General features: G+C 41.4%; 2 protein-coding genes across 3 annotated transcripts in view; both read right to left on the reverse strand.

Moving 5' to 3' along the window:
• The window catches only part of pacsin3 (protein kinase C and casein kinase substrate in neurons 3), a 40853-nt gene extending 33294 nt beyond the window's left edge, over positions 1-7559 (reverse strand). Inside the window, exons 1-2 of one of the 2 annotated variants that reach the window (XM_030088706.1) lie at positions 7103-7559; positions 1474-1539 (exon numbers count right to left, since the gene is read on the reverse strand). The gene's annotated coding sequence lies outside the window, so the exon portion shown is untranslated. The remainder of the gene's footprint in view (positions 1-1473; positions 1540-7102) is intronic. The other variant, XM_030088698.1, reaches the window with a different exon arrangement.
• A 386-nt stretch (positions 7560-7945) lies between these two features.
• ero1a (endoplasmic reticulum oxidoreductase 1 alpha) lies at positions 7946-18659 on the reverse strand. Its single transcript, XM_030097762.1, has 15 exons — positions 18475-18659; positions 16743-16862; positions 16206-16289; positions 15949-15990; positions 15276-15352; positions 15121-15194; positions 14258-14378; positions 13405-13466; positions 13308-13334; positions 13131-13223; positions 11588-11834; positions 11196-11265; positions 10283-10369; positions 9626-9765; positions 7946-9249 (listed from the first exon to the last, which is right to left on the reverse strand). Exons 1-15 carry the CDS (start codon positions 18544-18546, stop codon positions 9189-9191), a joined length of 1377 nt encoding a protein of 458 aa, XP_029953622.1. The 5' UTR covers positions 18547-18659; the 3' UTR covers positions 7946-9188.
• Between the last annotated feature and the right edge of the window lie 945 nt (positions 18660-19604).

Here is a 19604-nt window from a genome sequence, read left to right on the forward strand (position 1 = left end):
TAAAAGAGTCGGGCAAAAGCTGACATGAATTTTTATATTTGAGCTCATGCACCGGCGTCATGTGTTGAAAGCTTCATTCAGGCAGCGTTTCATAGTTTATTTCCTATGCTGTTAATCTGTTAATCTCATATTACTCTCAAGTGTTTCCTAACTTGACATTATTGGGCAGGTAGAAGGATGAGAAACACAACCAAAAACACCAATCACAACTTTTGGAGTGTATTAATATATTTTATCATTTAAATTCAGTTTTACTCTTTTTGTGATTCAAACTCTGTATCTAATTTGAAGTTTAGAGAAGAACGCAGACCATCTCCTATTCATATATCTTCAAAAAAAATTTTAAAGTGGGTTTGGGCTCTCCTCAGAAGAAATACAGAGATCAAAGTCAGCCTGGCAGATGCCGAGGAGAGGGGGTGTGTCTGTCAACATCGAGCTTCATGATAATATGAGATTAGAGCGAGAGCCCACAATATTTATTAGGCAGCCTGAGGGACATCACAGAAAGACAGTGAGGACCACTGCGCTTTACCAGCCTCTTTATGCCATCCCCTCATGAGATGAAACTTATTTCCTGCTCCGATAAATGCAGGTCACACGTCCATCGCACAGCTAACACAAGACAGCAATCACAGATTCATACCTACAGCTAATTTAAAGCTACCTTACAATCTAAGACTGTGTGAAGTAGTCAGAGCACTAAAAGGTCATGAGATAAACAAGAAGCATCACACTGAACCATCAAACAATGTGGCACGACACATCTGCTGCCCCATACAGTCGCCTTTTGGTGACCAGGTCGTTTTGTCATGTGCTGAGATTCACAGTGTTATGCCAGAGTCCAAAGAGCTGTCACTGCTGAGGAGATCTTTTCATGTTAAAAACAGAAAATGTCCCAGATTCACCCAAAATGTGAGTCAAACTGAGCACAGATCCCCAAAACTCCCATGGATACAAACGCTCCATCAGTCACAACAGTCCTGATGAAAGGCCCGTCAATGTGAATCGGATTGTTTGAAATGCTGATGTGTTTGGAGCTCTGCCACACGACCTACATCAGCTGCGCTCTGTTCCCTCTCTGCGACGTGTCAGTGCTGAAGAGGCGTCTGTTTCAGACACAACTCATTAAAATCAAAGACTGAACTGAAGAGGAATGAAGAGAACCAAACCCTGCCTCGATGCTGGAGGTGTCAGCTGACTAAACCACTCTGCTTAAGGACGTGTAAGAAAGACCCGAGTACGATGTGTGTTATGTTGCGCTCTGCCAGTTTTCGCTTGAAAATGAGTGTGTCATTGTGAGTCCATGCAGAAGGCCTGATAACAAGACAAACTACAATCATGTGTGCTGGAGCCTGGAGACTCCAGAACATGCAGGACTGAACACAACAGGAGAGCGTGAAACTCCACAAACTGAAGCTGGAACAACAAGCGTTTTTACAAGCAGCAAATGAACACACGTGCAACAGCGCTTACCTGATCAGAGACGAAAACAAAGATGGACAGAAGTCCAAACAGGAGACAGCCTCTGTCTCCACGGGCCTGAGAGGCGAGAGGGAAGAGGCAGAGAGGAGAAGATCCCTCGAGAGCAGAAGCCAGAAGAAGGAAACAGAAGAGGTTTGTTAGCCAGCGCAGCAGAAAGCGGTGAGATCAGATCCCGTCGCGCTCGGACGGACGGGCCGCCCGTTATAAGGCTCGCCGCTGGCTGCGGGGTGGCACATTCTGGGAGGGATGGCGAAATGCCACACGTGGAGTGTAGTGGAAATCTAATGAAAGCGCCGGAGGAGAACGGCCGTTGTAGGAGGAGGTCAGAGCGGTGAACTCGCACCTCTAAAATTACCTGGCCGAGCAGCCATTTAGGAAGAGAGTGTAAGGCTGTTAAACCATGAATCTGCATCAGATACAAACGGACTTCACTTATACCACTTCACTGTTCCACATGTTTGTCCACATCAAGGACCAATGAATGATTTCTCAACATTTTCTTACATTTTAAAGGTTGAAAATCTAAAACCAGACACACCAATTTCATCAGATGAGACTACACTGAATGACAAAGGCGAGCTGCAGCCTGGAAATATTCTGTTTCAAAATGATCAGCATCTGTTTTGTGAGACAGACGTTAAATCTTTTCTCAATATTAGCCGATATTTTTGCAATAGCAAGTTATTTGCACTATATATCTCATGATAAAAAGTAAGGTCTCTGTGGATATTTTTGAGTGTAAATGTATTAAGTAAAGAGATTTCAGCTTGAGAAGAGTCGAAACAGCCAAACCAGTGAAGTCAGAAATGGATTTTATGAAGTGAAGCTCATGTAAGTACGGAGATAATTTCACATAAGACAATCACTTAAATTAACACTTTTCTTCAGATTATGTTTCTGGAATATAAAGTGAGTTTTCTTCTCCGAGCGTCTCCCACGATGACACCAGTTTCACTTCTGAACGGCAAATTCTTGACGAGCCGAGAGCAGAGAGCCACACCTTCTTCTCCCAGAACACAAACAACGAAACCAGCCGGCTGCTGATCAACGCTGCTTCAAATAACACAAATCTGCACGCGAGCCAGCGAACATTAGAGAGAAGACAGGTGAAGCAATTTAAACAACACTGGTTCATCTGGTGTGACTCAGTTTATCTTTAAAGTCAATGGACTGACAGTCTGAATTTAAAATTAAAAAAATCGAGCTACATTTTGCATATTGCGATTATTTGCCGTCTACTCTAGTTGACACTATTTATCAGTAATAAAATGGATGAACTTTATCTTTAACTTCTTTATTGTCAACTTCAAGGTTTTGAGAGACCTTAATAAGAAATAATAATTTGAATGTCTCTGATTTCATGTGTTTCACATTACAAATTTGTCATTGACAGCTGCTGGGATCCATGAACCGGACATGGCATTGAGCTTGTTTGAGGCATTTGTGGGATGAGCAAAGTAATTTCTCGACAAGCCAGCTTAATGTGCTGTAAAAGATGAACTGTGCAACTTCAAAGCATTAAAACCAACAAAAAAATTACATTTATATCAGACAAACAGCTTTTCCTCGCTGTCGCTTGATGGATTGGATGACTGAAGTTTGAAGAAACTTATTCAGAGACATACATTTCTGATTCACTGAACAAACAGGAGCCTCAATAAAGAACCATACACAGTCTAAATAACCCAATGAGAGCAGATCATGAACGGAGCTCTGCTGCTAATCCCACAAATAGTGTGGCACCATTTTAAAACTAAAATACAAAGATTTTTCAAGTTGTAAACGGTTTATTGTGAAGAGTTTATTTCAAAAACATCTCAAAGTCTTTGCTGGGTGAGCCGAGCATAGCCTGGCAGAGGACGAAGATTCTCTGATTCATTGATAAATGTTGATCTTTAAAGCCATTTTGAATCATCCATCCACATTCACATCTGCAGGCAATTTAAAGTCACCTCAAACACAACCTGGACTCAAACCAGGAACACACACGAGAGTGCACACCACTGGCCCAATGAGTGGCTAACTCCTTCCAATTCATCTCTTCTTTTAGCTCGAAAGCAGAAACACGACCATCTCTGATCTTCAGCGAAAGCTGTTGGACATCTCTAAAGTCAGGAAAAAACTTCTTGTTCGTTTTAAATGTTAGTTTGTTACCTTAGATTGCCTTACCATAATCTGTTCAATTCAGGCACAGCCGTCTTTGCCACACCTCTTAAAAAAGACAACACATTAAATGAAAGCCTCATCATCAAAATAAAGGAGCATTTCATGAGGCTTTTCTTATTTTTTGAGCTCTCTTCACTTCCTGCTTGTGACTGGGTGGCATGTGTCATCAGCCCGAGGACGTGCGCCTAACTGTCAGCACGCCGTGTGACAGCCGAGCGGCAGAATCCAGGCGAGAAGAGAAACCAAAGCAGACTGCACAGAGGCGGAGAGGACAACTCAGCCTGGTTCCCACACAGCTGTTCTGGCTGCTTCTAACCAGATCCACATCAGTGAGGCCTGGCTGGTGGGCGAGCGCCGCCTCCCCTGCTCCCCGCGGCTCGGCACACAGACCTACAATCTGCCGCACATATCGGGCAACGCGGCCAAAGATTAACCCAGGACCTGATTCCCCGGCTGTTCACATGCAGCTGCACAAAGCTGCATTTCTAGAAAGTGCAACACGAGACTGAGCGTCTCTGAGGGCGTTCGGGAAGTTTCTGATGGAAGGTCTCACGAACACACCGATAAAACCACTAATTAACAGTCCATAAACTTCATGGCACTTCATTTGGTCCATGATGAAATGCTCCACGTCTTCTCTAAAATGGTTAGTAGACTTAATGAGGGTTTTTCTCTTTTAAACACAATTAAAATCAGCCAAGATTGAAGGTTTTATGCTGAGGATAAAATATCTGGCTCCTCATGGTTTCCTTCAAGTTATTAACCATTCTTATCACAATATAAACAGGTGTTTGGCGACATCAGGAACTCTTTCAGAATATTGCAACAAGAAAATTTCTGTAAATATTAAACTATATGATGCTGTAGAAAAGATTAATTTTGTCTTCTCAAAGATCTATACTCATTCCTCTTTTTAAACTGAAACGAATCATGATAAAAGTCATGATAAAAATAAAACGGCCTGGTAGAGTTAATCCTCCTGTCCCTGAATGACCTGTGAGTGAGCCTTTTTTTCCCCCCACGTGAGATGTCAATATTCATTTATGTTCAAAGAAGCCCAGAAATACCCGAGGGTGGGTCAGGGAAGAGTTTAAGGTCGAGTTGGAGTTAACAGGCTGCGCTGACATATTTCATCTTTCCATGAAATTCCACTTGCCCAGCAGGAGCTGTTAACCTCCGTCCGGGGGAGGTTTCTCCTCTCGACCTGCCCCCACCCTCCCGCCACTAAGCCAGCTTTATTACCCCGACAAATAGGAACTTTTAAAAGTCTGAAGCATCAGTTCAGTGTATATTTGGTTTTCCGTCAGCCAGAACAACAGAAGGATTTTACCTGAACTCATCATATGTTTAGAGGAAGAACAGATCAGGAGTTTTGCATTTGTTTGCCTTGTTTTGATCCTTCGAGGCCACCAATTTATTGTTGTTCTCCAAAATTAGGTGAAGCCCATCAATTCATGAAGACAGTTCATTTTGGGGAAGAGAATCTCATTTCACACGAGCAGAAAACGACAGCTCGACTACCTCGATGAGAACAGCAGCCTGAAGATTGTAACCTCTTCAAAACTGAACCTATACTTTAGGTTTCAACTCAAGAATTATAGAAATTTAAACTCTCACAATCAGTGGAGTCTCTACTTTCAGTTTTTGTATAGGTTTTTTGTGCATCCGTGGCAAACAGAGGCAGAGTAGTGATCCATTTAGTCCATGTTGGATTTGTGTTGAATGAAAGTGATAATTCCTGTTTAGTGTGATGTGAAGTATCACAATAATTCACATGGTGTACTGTTTCACGCTGCTTGTTTCAGAGTAACATTTTTCACCCACTTTTTGATGCAACTTCTTAAGTTAAATTATAATTTAAAATTTGAGCAAAGATATGAAGTTTACACATGTTTAGCTAATTGAACAGATGTGAAAGGAAGGTTTACAGGTGGTTTGTGCAAAATTGGCACTGTTATCTGTTTATATATGCAATGAAAGACAGTAAATCATCACCATTTTTTAAAGAAACGCAGTATTGTTTGTTTACTTTTAAGAAAAGAAAGAAAAAGGCTCAAAATATGCAAAGTATTCAAGTAAAAACAAAACTCTGATTGTATTTTGGCTGTCAGTTCATGTGACAGTGGTGTGCAGAGACACAGAAAATGCAACTTTTCAAAAACACTCCAAGTCCATCTTCATGGAAACAGAAAAACACAACTTTTCACAGTTTTCACAACTTTTTGAAACACTGCTAGTTCTTCTGCACATGCATGAGTAGCTTGACAATAACAAAAATGGCAGCGTCCAGAGTGTCATGACTCTCAGTCCATATCCTCCTGGGAGTTGGTTGTTTTATAGCTACAGTTATCTGTAATAGCAAACCAACTTTGTCTTATGTCCATACAAATGCTGACGCTCATACCAGCACTTTTTTCTCTGCATGGATGGGTGAATAACAAAACCAACCAAACAAGAGCATCCACTGGTGGCCTGGCATGCAAACTACATCTGCTTAAGAGTTTCTGAGTAAACCGACATATTTATCAAAATCGTGGCATGCAAATGTGAAACCTCTCTGACACAGAAACGCAACAACGATGCCCTTTCACCTGAAACGCTGTCATGTGAATGGAACCTAACTGAAAGTAAAACGTTTGTGACTTTGAAATTGGTCAAGACTGGATTTGCTGCCCCCTACTGTGCACGAGTACCTAAATTTAAAAGCACTGTTTCATTTTGTTAAATATTAACAAGTTTTGCTTGTTTTAAGAAATTCATCGAAAACAAAAGCTGGGTAGACATCAAGGCAGTAGGCGTAACAGTTAAGTCTGTCCAACATTAATTTCCAAACAACAAACGAAATAAAGTAAACTACAATAAGTTGTGCATTTTGCATGATAAAGAGACTGATATTGGACATAATCAGGGTTGATTCTGTTGCTGGTGGCCATGAATCAATGACTCCAGCTTGAAAAAGTTCAGTATCGGTAATCTAAAAAGAGGTACAAATTCAATGTAAAAGAAAAGCTTGGGAAAACTTCAAGATAGTGCGTTAAACTTGCATCAGAGGATAGAACAAACAGCTCAGCAACCGAAGAATCCAAACGATGATGACTCGTGTTATTTCTATTATTTGTTTACGGTTTGGGAAGTAGTGAATAAGCAGAAAGGTGAAACATGATGGTGGTTGGTTTTGGTGCCCCCTGCTGGATGCAAATCACTGGGTGGATGCAGCTTTAATGTTTTGGTATTAACAGGTTTATTTCTAAGGTTTATAACGAAGAGTACATGATGTTAAGACCTGGTAAAATCAAGTTGAAGAGTATCTGAAGAGGAGGTGGACACAAGCCATTAAAAAATGGTAAAGAAATTAATATCGTGAGGGATTAAAGTGAGCCACCAGTTCCCAGCTGAGCTTCCCTCGGGGTGTCAACATGTGCGGGCGGCAGAGAGACGCAGGTGAGCGGCTTACCTGTTCAGCTCCGACCCGGAGGAGCAAACCACAGCCCGAAGCCCGCAGGAGCAGCTCTGCTCCAGCCTCAACAAGCCCAGGCTGCAGACGAAGCTTTTCAGGTCCCCCTTTCCCTCCTTCAAGCCTCCACAAACTGCGACATGTTGCAGGTTTCCTCCGCAGCCACCCGTCGGCCCCCCGCGGCCATTCACTCCGTTCCTCCCTGCAAAAAGAGCGTCCTGCTCGGGGTGTTTTTCTTCTCCTCTCCGCGGTGTAAAAGTGAAGTTTCTCCTCTCTGTGAGCGGAAAAGTTGAGAAAAAGCCTGTTCCTGCTCCTCGGGGAGTTCTGGAGGAGCAGCTTGGTGTGGTAGGTAGTGGCCGTCTCTCTCTCTCTCTCCGGTGTCTGCTGGCGTCTCTGTAATCAGATGCTGCTCACCGCAGGATCCATTCATCCTATTACCGCTTTAACCCTTCACTGCCCGCAGCGCCGCGCTGCCTTCACGGACCGCCGGACAAACCAAAACTACAGTATCCACTCATAAACCTTCACTGCCCATAACGCTGCCTTCAAGGACTGCCGGACAAACCACTATCTCGGGATCCACTCACTCCAGCTTTACCCCTTGACTGCCCGTGCTGCATTCAAGGACTGTAGGACAAACAATAACACAGCATCCATTCATCCCGTGGCGGATTTCACAACCCGTGTTCCCTCCATGTTCCGCAGGACAAACCAACATCGAGTCATTCATTCATCCTAATACAGGTTCAACTCTTCACAGCCTCACAAGCACTGTTGTAAACACTATTTTAACCCACCAATTATTTTAAATATTGAAATATTTCACAAACAAGCTTTGTCTCAAGAATTTTTATTAAGGTGATAACTGTTCAGAAAATTGCAGCTGAAATGTTTACAGATTGTAAACAAACAAAAAAAAAGTATTTCTTTATTAAATGTATCTAAGAGCCAGACCACCTCATCTTACAATTTTATTAGAAGTGGGTTGACAGTTGTGAATAGTTATGCAATGCACACACTGCTGTGTATAAGCAGAATGAAACCATAAATCAACTCAACCAGCACATTAATGAATACATTTGTGCAGAAATCACTAAAGCAGGTCAGATCAATTTGAAATAATACCAATTCAAGCTGAAACTATCAATTAACTTGCCAATTATGAGGAAAATTCGTATGGAATCCACAAACTATGAGTCGACCAAATGAAACCATTACTAACCATGAAGTATTTTTAAGTGCATTCATCAACATTTCATGAGAGCAGCTTGAAGCACAGATATGTACACAGACACACATGCACAATTTTATAATTACAGATAAAAATAAATGTATTTCCAAAAGACAAACATTGTGTATATTGTAAACCAATTCATCATAACATGAAGGCTGAACCAGATTAAACTTGTAATGGTCCATAAATATAATTTGAGAAGTATAAATTAATCTAAAAATGAACTAAATGGGTCTTTAAAACTTCCCTCACAAGGAAAATACATTTACAATCGTAATACATTCAATTATTAATTTGTATCAACTGAAGGCACCATTAAGCCAGATCATGGAGTTAAGAAAAAGTAGAGAACTTAAAGAAAACCATTAAAACACATTTTATTTCTCATCAGTGATTTCTTTTTGGAAACAAAACATTTTCCTTTTTTTTTCCTATTAAAAGGGACATGAAAAAAAACTACAAGTGTACAAACAGCGCCATCCTCAGGACAGAAATGTCATCACAAAAAATATCTCTGATAAGTGAATCAAACTGAATAAGAACATAATCTAAAGTCATTTCATTGGTCAAAGAAACTTTCCAAACAGGTTTTTATATTAAACGTCTCTTCAGCTTCAACCGTTCATATCATTAAGCGTGACTCCCATCAAATTAAAACTTCACTTCAGGTCAAAACAAAAGATTTTCTTTTTTTAAACAGAAAAACAAACAAGTTTCTCAGCCAATCAAAGCTGATCTTTCTTCAAGTTCTAGCAGGACTTCACACACTCGGACAGGCAGCAGTTTGTGCTCATTTGAACTTTGACCCCGTCAGAGGAGTCGAAGATGAAGGCGGACTCCTCCGGGCGAAACTCACCGCTCCTCTGCGAGCAACGCTCTGAAGTTCTTCAGCTCTCTGATGCTTGTAGAGATCCTGCAGGCCGTAACATTAAACAATAATTCTCCTTAGAGAGCATCGCATATAAAGAACACACAAATAGAAAATCTCATTAATCTCAAATCCAACTTATGATGAAAGAAAATGAGCCTATTGTTATTTTTATTCGATTCCCTCAATCATGCATAACGATCAAGTGTCCAAAATATTCATAACACTTCATAATGTAGAATCCCATTTAAAAAAAAAAAAAAAAAATCTTTGAATTGCACATCTGGTTCAATTCAAAACTATCTGGGACCATTTGAACGTGGAGAGGAAAAAAGTCTAAACATAAAGTTCAGAAACAAATACAAAGACGTGATGTTTTCACAAGGCAGCAGTCACAAGAGGGACAAAAAGACTGACTCACCTTCCAAAGGCGTTGAGCAGGGACACGATTTCCTGCCGGCTGAGCTGAAAACTGGGTCGCTCGCCGCTGGATTTGGGCTTCAGAGCTTCAATCTGCCGCTCGGAAAATAAAATCTTCAGCGCTGTGCCTAATCCCTGAGTCTGATGACAAGAGAGAGGGAGAGATGGAGGTCAAAACAAAGAGCAAACCACAATGAGGCTCTTCTTAATGGCACACATCTGCCTTCAAGCATCGCGTCCTCCTCGTCTCCAGAATGAGCTCATTTTAAAAGCTTTAACCGCACACACACACACACACCATACACACAATAATATCACACCAAAATGGTTTTAGAACTTTTAAAAAACTAAGCATGTATAATAAGTCACACTGTAATAAGTTGTTTTAGTCACTTTATGCAAACTGCAGCTCAAAATACACTTTTTTTTTTTACAAAAACAAATGAGGCAAACAATGAAAGTTTAAGTAGAAAAACGCAGCTCAAACTGGATTTATGACAACATGCAACATAAGAGTGGAAAAAGGAAGAGCTGAAGCATGAAAACAAAAAAAATAAAAAAATCTAAGATAACCACTGAGTTACGGTAAATGAAGAGGGTTTTACTTAAACGATAACTGTATCGATAATCGTGAAGGAGGCAGATAAACGCCTGTTACCTGCAGTTTTCCCCACAGACGACACTTAAAGCAGCCGACGCAGTCCATGATCCGGGAGATGTTGAGGAAAGCCAGCCGGATGTCCTCCTTATGTTCAAAACACATCAGGAAAAGGCGTCATGCCACTTTTTTAAACTTCATTTTCCACATTGCAGAGCGTTCAGCCACAAAACCTTGTTCTGATGTAAAGCTTCACCCGGACAAACTGAAACGATCAGGGTGAAAGGATTGTTGTGAGGAATTTAAAATAATGATATCAGCCCTGCTTACAAAAAAATAGGTATGAAATTAAAAAAAAAAACAACAACAAAAAAAGTTACCACATCATCACATAAGTTTTATGGTCATTTGTAAATAACTATTGTAAAATCAGAAAAAGAATAAGTTAATTAAGTTTCATTGGAGTTCTTTACTTGATGTAGATGAAAAGAATTGTAGAGCTGCTGTCTCTGTTAGCATTAGCATTATCCTAAGCCAGTGTATAAACAAGGCTTATTATTTCCATAAACTCCTGTTTACAGGAGGAGCACCGCATCAGTTCTCAATCCTTTCAGTCAATATTTGCATTAGTCTCTTATTGGTGGTTCATCTCAGCTCGTTGTCATTAGTTCGACAATCTGTTAATTTCAAGAAGCGCTGACATCCAGATTTTAGAGCATCTTCCTCCCACAAACACGTACAACTTCAGTAGAACTTAATGAGTGAATCATTATTTGTTAAACTGATGTGTCACAGAAACAATAGTAACACAGCTATGGGTGTCAAACTGAAAAAGACTAAACAGATGTAGAGTTTCATTCAATGTAATGAACAAAAACTCCACTAATACAGTGTACTAAACTGTACCCCGCCCCATACACAATGTATTAGAAACCAAACAATTATTAATTTTCTGGTCACTTTGTTTGCTCACCTTCAGTTTGGCTCCTTCTATTTCATCCCCGGTAAAGAGAGACGTCTCGTCAAAATGCAGAGGGAAATTTCTGGATATAAGACAAGAAATTAAGAGAAAGATTACAGCATATAAAGTAGATATAACGATGGGCTGCAGGTCACACCACAAGCCCAGAGTCTGCAGCAGCCTCTGAGGGGAAAAGTGTTCTTATAAAACCAGCGAGTCAGGATAGTGAAGACAGCTTTTAGGATTATCAGTGCTACAACTAGAAGCTCGCATCGGTCAAACATTTTTTATAGTTTAAGTGTCGTTGCAACCTGTGATCGACTTCCTCAATAATAAAAAGTTGTACGAGTGTGTGTTTCAGCACGAGTGGTGTGTAAGTGTGTGAGCGGAGGAGTGGGCCGGACCTGGCCTGCTGCAGGATGTCCAGCAGCAGCTCTTTGTGCTTCTGGTCCTCGGCCGGTCTGCCCGTGTACAGCCTGAAGGACGGCTGCTGGAAGAACGGCAGCACTTTGGCCAGCGCTCGCAGCTCGATCAGGTACAGGAAGTACAGGTTGCGGAGCCTCTTCGGCCCCTCGCCGGCCGTCAGCTCGGAGTCGAAGCGCTGTCTGAACTCCGTCACGTTGTGTCCCCACTTCCTCTGGAACCAGCTGTCTGAGGGCCGAGGGTTGACAGGAAAGACACGCAGAACAATAGTCAGCATCCTGCTGTATCAGACATTTTTCCAATTCAGGTTTCTCCATAAGAGCAAGTTTTCCCAACTTCCTGCACTTTTCAGCCTCGTCCAAGCGCCTTTTTTTTGCTGAATTTTGTTGTTTTTAGATTGATTCTAGCCATTTCCTGCCTGTTACTGTATCCTGTTTCTTCCCATATAAGTTCAAGGTGGCACTCATGTTAGATTTTTTTTTGTACGAAGCATCACTATTGTGTCTGTATTAGTGGTACCAGCTATGCTTTTAAGTGGTATTTGATGAGAAAGAAGCTCAGAGGTATCACACTTCAAGAATGAATGAGCTAAATCAAGAGCATTTTAACGTTAAAATCAATTTTTGACCTTTCACTTTCCGTTCTGGTTTAATGTTTTTATTCATGTTTTTACACCATAAATGACCAGAAAGGTTTAGAGATAACCAAACAACAGTGTGAGTCAAACAACGCTCCTCGCTCCACGTCCCATAAGCCTCGATTCAACAGCTACACCCACAAGCAGCTGAGCAGAGGGAAGCAGCACAGAGAAAGGGAGGGAGCGTGCAGCAGTGTGTTTTGTCATGCAAACAGGTGTGTGTCAGCACAGATCAGCCACTGCACCGCCAGTGTCGTGGCACATTATGCACGTCTGCTGAAAGTTGCATCATCCTAGCAGGAAGTCGTGGAGGGAGGAGTTCAAATGTTCTCCGTTTTAATAAGAACGGAATAACTCAGATTAGCTGGTCGGGTTTGTGTCGCTGTTTTATTCAGCCAAGAGTGTTTCATGTATCAAATTCACTCAGACAAACAAACAAAATCATGATATGAAGTGTGTTGAAAGGAAAACCGCTCTGGATGGAAACCGTGGTAATGCTGAAGACCTGCCAGAAGGTGCAACATTTCATTTCATGCCAACACAGGTTTAAATTCCTTTAAAAAAAAATTTAAACTGACCCAGACAGGCATGAAGGATGAAAGGCAGCCAAGAAAGCAGCAGGTGGTTCACATGCAGCTGATTTTCTTTTTAATCAATTTCACTTCTCAACTGAGCGTGTTTATATCTGGACAGCGATCACGGCAGTGGTTAATGCGACTTGGTTTGGTTGAATCGTTCACAGAAAAGTCTGCATTTTTATCACCTAATCACTGCGGATGAGCTCAGCGAGGTGGTTTTGTTCCTGAGTGGAGAGACGGATCACTGCACGTTTTAACATCTGGGGTTCAGGCAGAGGAAGATAAATCCACGGGTTGTGTGTGTCTCACCGTCCAGCAGGTATCTGGCACTCAGGTGGATGTTGATGCTGGCGTGAAGGCCGGAGATGAGCCTGTAGAACGCTCTCTTCTCCACACACTGACCTGAGCGGGGTAAAAACAGAGAGAAATGACGCAAAAGAACAGAGAAACTCCACCAAATACTCTTCAGGTGAAACGTCTGTGTACCTTCCAGCCAGTTGTAGAAGCTCTTCGCTGTCAAGAAAACCAGAGTTAGAAGGGTGGAAAAACTGGAATGATCATATTGTGATGAGGGGTTTTCAACCTTCATTTCCTGAGCTGCTCTGAAACAATCCGGGGATGAGAGGCCGCTGGATGGTGGACGGTCTGTGGAGGAGAAACAAAAGCACTTTTTTTTTTTTTTTAACTCTGCATCACTTCAGCTTTAGATCAGGGGTTCCCAAATGCATTCAGTTTTATACCCACTAAAAAAAATGTGTAATGAGTAGGTGCCCCAAGTGTAACAAACCGTTTCACTGTGCATCCTGATAAAGTTCAGTCAACTTTCTACAGTAACTCATCTCTTTCCACATGCATCAACAAGCCTGGATGCTCATTCTGGATCTGGTTCACCACATTTCTCCCTGACTAATACCGACACCTGCAGACCAGGAAGACTCGGGTGGCTCTTATGAATCAGTCTAACTTGCTCAAATACGTGCAATTCCCATTTTTCTTGCTTCCAATTCATCAACTTGAAGAACAAAATGTTCACTCCATGCCAAACAAAGCCTCCTCATTAATGCAATCGACGTCTCTCTTGCTGAGGACTCCCTCTCAGTCTCTGATTCAATAAGACTTTACAGTGAAAACAAACGCTGGAAGGAACACCCACTGAACAACCACTCATCTCGGAGCCCATGTTTGTTTGTTTTCTTTGATCTCTTTTCCAGCTGACGTTGGTTAATCATGCCACAATGGAGAGAGTTGTGTGCGTATAATGGAGACACACTCAACCGACTCAGTGGTCATAATGTTATGGCTGATCAGTGTATACTTGAGGAAATCACGAGTGAAAGTTTTCATTTCAGATTTGACTGACTGATATGGACTCAAACTGATGCGGTACTGAAACTGAGCGGAAACAGCTGGTATCCGGGCGTGCGGGGTGTGTTTACTTGAAGCAGTTCTCCTCATAGATGCTGTTCCAGATCTGCCAGGCCTCCGGTCCTTTGTAGCCCGTGTAGCGCTCCGGGTTCAGGAGCAGGTCCACATACTGAGAGTCCGGCGACTCCTCGTCTGGGAAACGGCAACACTTCAGTCAGCTCGGAGTTACTGCAGCATCACGTTTTGGTCACATTTAAAAGGGGAACAGTTTATATGACTTCCTCTGATGTTGACGGTACAGTAATAACATTCACAATAATCTACAGTCAGCGTAGCATCATCAAGGTCCGGCGAGATCGATTTAAAGCTTCTCCTGAAAACACACGTCCACGGATATCTTCGAAACAAGTTTTAATGTGATCTTTTTTTCTTAAGACTTTGCAATTTCAAGTCTACATGTCTGTTAAAACAATTGATAGCATCATGTCTCTTTTAATACAGAGGTAAATTTATATCACCAAAGCTCCAGAAGAAAATCTGTCATATTATTAACTGTTGATTTTAGATACTGATGTAATTCTGGTATTTCTGGAGTTTTTGGAATGTGTGCAAAACTTTATAAACCCTGTTTTAATCCAACTGACTGCAATAGCAACATACAATTTCTGTACACAGTGAAGCATCTCAATACAGCGGGAATTTTACATTCATTTTATATTTGATTATTTTCAAGTGCATTCTGTTTGTTTCTTTTGGATATTTTTGTAAATGTATAAATCAATTTTATCGGTACAGCTGACTGTAAGAGTAAAGGATGAACAATCCATTGTGCCTGCATTATTTTATACTTTATCATTTTTCACACTTTATAGTTTCATATCGAGTAAAATGTGTTGAAAACGTGAAGCTGATTACGGAGCTCCACAGACCGTACCGTCGACCACGCAGAAGCGCTCCGCCTCGTCGTCGTGTTTGCTCCAGCTGAGCAGAGCCTCTCTGGTCTCGTTACTGAAAGCGAAAGCGGATCAAACTCGTCATGAAGGATGTCTCCAACGTTTCCACAGAGTGGTGCTCACTGATCAAACTCACCTCAGTGAGACGTCGACCGCTCCCAGGTGTTTCTCCTGCTCACATGTGTCCTGATTGTCGTTGGCCTCTGCTGAATACTAAAATTACACAGGAAGTGTGTGTCATTGAAAAACTGCTTTGATGTGCCAAATTATGCACATTAAAAGGGACAGCGTAAATACACTGGAGAGGTTTAGTGAAGTCCACAAGCTCGTCTGTGATTCGATCAAACACTTCTAATAATTTTGCATAAAAATATAGTAGTTAAAACTAACATAAAAGTTAAAACTTTTCACGTTATGTTACAACACAAGATATTAAAATAATTGAATTTTCAAACAAATAATTTCCTTTCTTTTTTCAGCCACTAGGAGGACGAGTGTTGTGTGGACCACAGTCGCAACAACACCTCATCAGCAGGGTCAAACGAGAACTGTGCTCCTGTTTTTAGTGTCGCCATTTTATTATATTATTGCTCACTCCTTATGCTTTTAGGTTTTTATGTCCATCTACAGCACTTTGCTGCAGTGGTGGTTGTTTCGAAACTATGAGGAACAGTAGCTCACTTGAAATCCTCTTTCTTTCAGTGCTGTTGCTTCCAAAATTCAAAATATTAAGATTAGACGATAAATGTCACTGTAAATGATCCAACATCTGGCGTAAGTTTGCAGGACTTTGATTTGGAAAGACTCACCTTGTTGTGGGAGGGCGACCGGATTCCCTCGGGCACCTCGTTCTGTGGACAGACGGGGTTTTAGGGAGTTTAATACCGCTTTGTTTTTCACCGTGTTTCAACAAGTCAGTTCAGGGAAAATACATATGTCAAATTAATTTCTCATTCAGATCACATTAAGACACTGAAATTCCATTAACACAAGTGCATCAACAGATGGATGCTGGGATAGAGATCAGAGCCGATACAAAGGGGGACGGATTGAGGGAAAAACTGACCGGAGAGCAGGGCTGCACGGCGCACAGCTTCAGACCACAGTGACTCTGGACCTTCCAGAAGGGACACGGTTTATTCAGGTTCACCTGCAGATGATCAGAAAGCAAGGAGCTGGTTGATGTACATATGAGGATCACTTTGATGTCGATGTTGACGTGGGGATTGTCCTTTTTTTTTTAGGTTTGATTAATGAAGATAAACATAAGTCACTGCAAAGCAATGAGAACAAACTGTGTGTGTGTGTGTGTGTGTGTGTGTGTGTGTGTGTGTGTTTGCAATATTGATTCAACACTAACAGCAGGAAGTGTATGTAGGTCACTGCCCTGTCCTCAGAAGGCTTGAAAGTACAATGTTGATTCTTGTCCTTTTATAACGGCATGTACATAAATCTCTGTGGGAAGTGTGTGTGTGTGTGTTTGTGTGCGTAGACATCATGTGCAATCGGGCTTTTTACACACTCAATGGAAACAAGGTCGTCTTTATTGTTGGGACAAAAAAATCAAAATCAATTTTCATATATTGACTAAAAGTCGCTTTACCTTGTAGAAGCGGAAATAGTCGGACTCCAGCAGAGTCTGGAGTTTGGGGAAAAGCTGATCGTTGTTGAATCCGTCGATGGTTTCTACATCACATGCGCAGTCCTCCAGATCACCTGTGACCTTTGATGGAAAACACAAGGCACACCTCTCTGTTTAACAGAAGGCATCACTCAGACGGAATACAGACACATTTCTCCGAAGACATTTTCAGCGTTTTGCTGGCGGTTGTCTTTTCAATCATTTTCAAACAGAAAGAAACATCCAAAATGTGCTCAATTGCATATGAGGAAAAAAAATTAAAAGAGGCTGATTTCTGGTGGGAAATGTGTAAAAGTCAATATGTGAATAATTATACTGAAACCAAAATACAACTTATTACTGTCTCTACTTACTATAATAATGTTTTGAATATTACAAAGAAGAAGACACTGATATCTAAATGTCTTTTGTATCTTGTCTCTCAATGACCAAAAAAAAGCCTCAGTGAACCACAGAACAATCACATAGACACGGTTATATCACCAACAAACAATCAGTTCTTATGGATGCCTTTTTAAAATGCTATTTATTGACATCTATTCAAGATTCCTCTTGTTGTGAGGGTTGATGTTGTGAAAGCCTAAAATAGAAAAAGAAAACAAAGAGGACTAATAGATCACACAAAAGAAGGATTTGTGGAGTTTTCAGTGCCTTAGGCATCGCCGGTCCTCCTCATAAACAAACAGCAGCTCCACTGTCACCAGGCTTCCAGATAAGGTAAAGAGAGGTGTGGGTCTGTGCTTGCATCAGACACCTCTGCCATCCTCAGTACAGGCAGAAAAGGTGACATTTACAAGTTAATAACTCATTATTACGTTCAACACTTTGTAAATACTGTCTACTTTTGCATTTCAATAATTATTGCAGGTTTCCTCTGGTACACTTTGTGTGTGAATTTGCATTTTTTTTTTCTTTTAAAGAAACATCTTCAGTGCAATTTATACTTTATTCTGTGTTTGGATATGTATATTAATCCTATATATGTGTCACTTGTTGAAGCAGTAAACAGCTTGAAGGTTTGTTCAAAATTGTTGTTTTTACAGCTTCGGTCGTTTTTCACTTTGTATGGCTTGTTAAAAATACAAATAAAAACACCACCATAACATTTTCTTGCAATTATTTGATTTCTAGTAGATATTAAATATTTCACGTGACACTACGTTTGTCCAGTGGTCAAGAAGAATCAACGTTAAGACCTTTCAACACTCAACAGTTTAGGCAGTTGAATGTAGGAAGTGCTGCATTGAGTTTGCTTCAGTGCTCTATGGCGCCCTGTGTTTACAGGGGTTATATTTATAGCTGTAAACACTATTTGGTTGAGTGTTTTTACTTGTTTAATATCTAGAATGGCTTCTGAGACTTATTCTGTCTAGGAACTGAAGAAATCCAGAGCCAGCCCTGACACTGACTGAGCTGTATTATTTGGACATATTCAGCCTAGATTGAGCTGATCGGGGTATTGATGCAGGGATCAGAGCATCGTGGATTAAACCAGCTGCTTCCTCGCCACTACAAGACCTCACGCGCTGCACAATCAAACAAGCGAAAGTCATTCACAAAAATCATATTCAGGTAAACGCTAATAACTTCAAGATGAGAGGTTTCAAAATGACAAACTAACGGAAACACAAGATGTAGCGACGAGTGCAGGAAGTAAGAAGACAATCACATGCTGAGCGCGAGAGGGGCTCACCTGACAGAAACACCTGCTGTCCGCAGACCGGGACGCCTGCAGGAGGAGGACCAGCAGGACCAGCAGCTTCATGTCCGCACAAACCCGTCCGGAGGTCTGGGAGCCGGGAGCCGGGAGCCGAGCAGGGAGCCTGTGTACGTGCCGAGGAGGCGGCGATCATCGGCGCTTTCCTCACATTTCCTCGTTTCCACGACGCTCCTCTACGTGCGATACGTGCTCCAATCAGATGCGCGCACGGTGACGTCACCACCCGCACAGCGACTTCGAACGCTGTCGCGGCTTCCTCGAAACTTCAAACGAAGGCTAAAACATTCGAATTCCCCCAAGTGTGTCCAGAGTTCCAGAAAAACACTGACTTCTAGAAATTATTGAGGGTTCTAGAGTCCACCGAGAGCTCCAGAACGAGCTGGAAGGTTTCGAGAACTCAGAAAGTTCCAGAATGTGAGAGTCGTGCAGCGTGTCAGATGTAAAGTGTGTTGCTTAAAGTGAAACTGCAGTAGGACGAGTCCGAGCTCCATACTGTGTCAGTGTGTCTTTAATGTGAGTGACAGAATCTGTTATGGCGCTGGAGTGTGTCTTAATGTGTCAGCGTTCTGTCATGTGTCATAGTTCAACATTGTGTTCGACATTGTGTCAGAGGAATATTTCTCTCTCTCTCTCACACACACACACACACACACACACACACACACACACACACACACACACACAGAGGGCCAAAGTTCTAGGGTTTGTTTAATCAAGTGTGCCAAAGCTCTAGAATATGTCATATTCCCGGAATATGAGCTTGAAGAACTTGTCAGAGTCATTGTGGCCCTTCTACATTACCTTAAACCATTTTTAAACATCATTCTGGAATGGAATTATCAAATATTCCCCTCTTTGTGAAATAGTGTGAATGAGGAAGGTGAGAAACATTTCATTCAAGAAGGTTTTTTGAACAACAATTAAATAATAATAATAATAATAATAATAATAATAATAATAATAATAATAATAATGCATTGGTTTTATATAACGCTTTTCAAAACACTCAAAGACGCTTTACATTGCATTATTCATTCACTCCATACTGGGTATCATTGATACTTTATTTATTCCTTTTACAAGCTCCAAAAGTCCACAAACAT

This window comes from Salarias fasciatus, chromosome 1 (genome assembly GCF_902148845.1).
Source record: "Salarias fasciatus chromosome 1, fSalaFa1.1, whole genome shotgun sequence".
NCBI classification, from domain to species: domain Eukaryota; kingdom Metazoa; phylum Chordata; class Actinopteri; order Blenniiformes; family Blenniidae; genus Salarias; species Salarias fasciatus.

Coding starts and splice junctions, on each gene's coding strand:
- ero1a (XM_030097762.1), bottom strand. CDS start 18,546: ATGAAGCTGCTGGTCCTGCTGGTCCTCCTCCTGCAGGCGTCCCGGTCT. Junction 13,467..14,257: donor TATGAGGAGAACTGCTTCAA/GTAAACACACCC, acceptor TCTCCTCCACAG/ACCGTCCACCATCCAGCGGC. Junction 9,766..10,282: donor GTCTGTGGGGAAAACTGCAG/GTAACAGGCGTT, acceptor TCTTGTCATCAG/ACTCAGGGATTAGGCACAGC.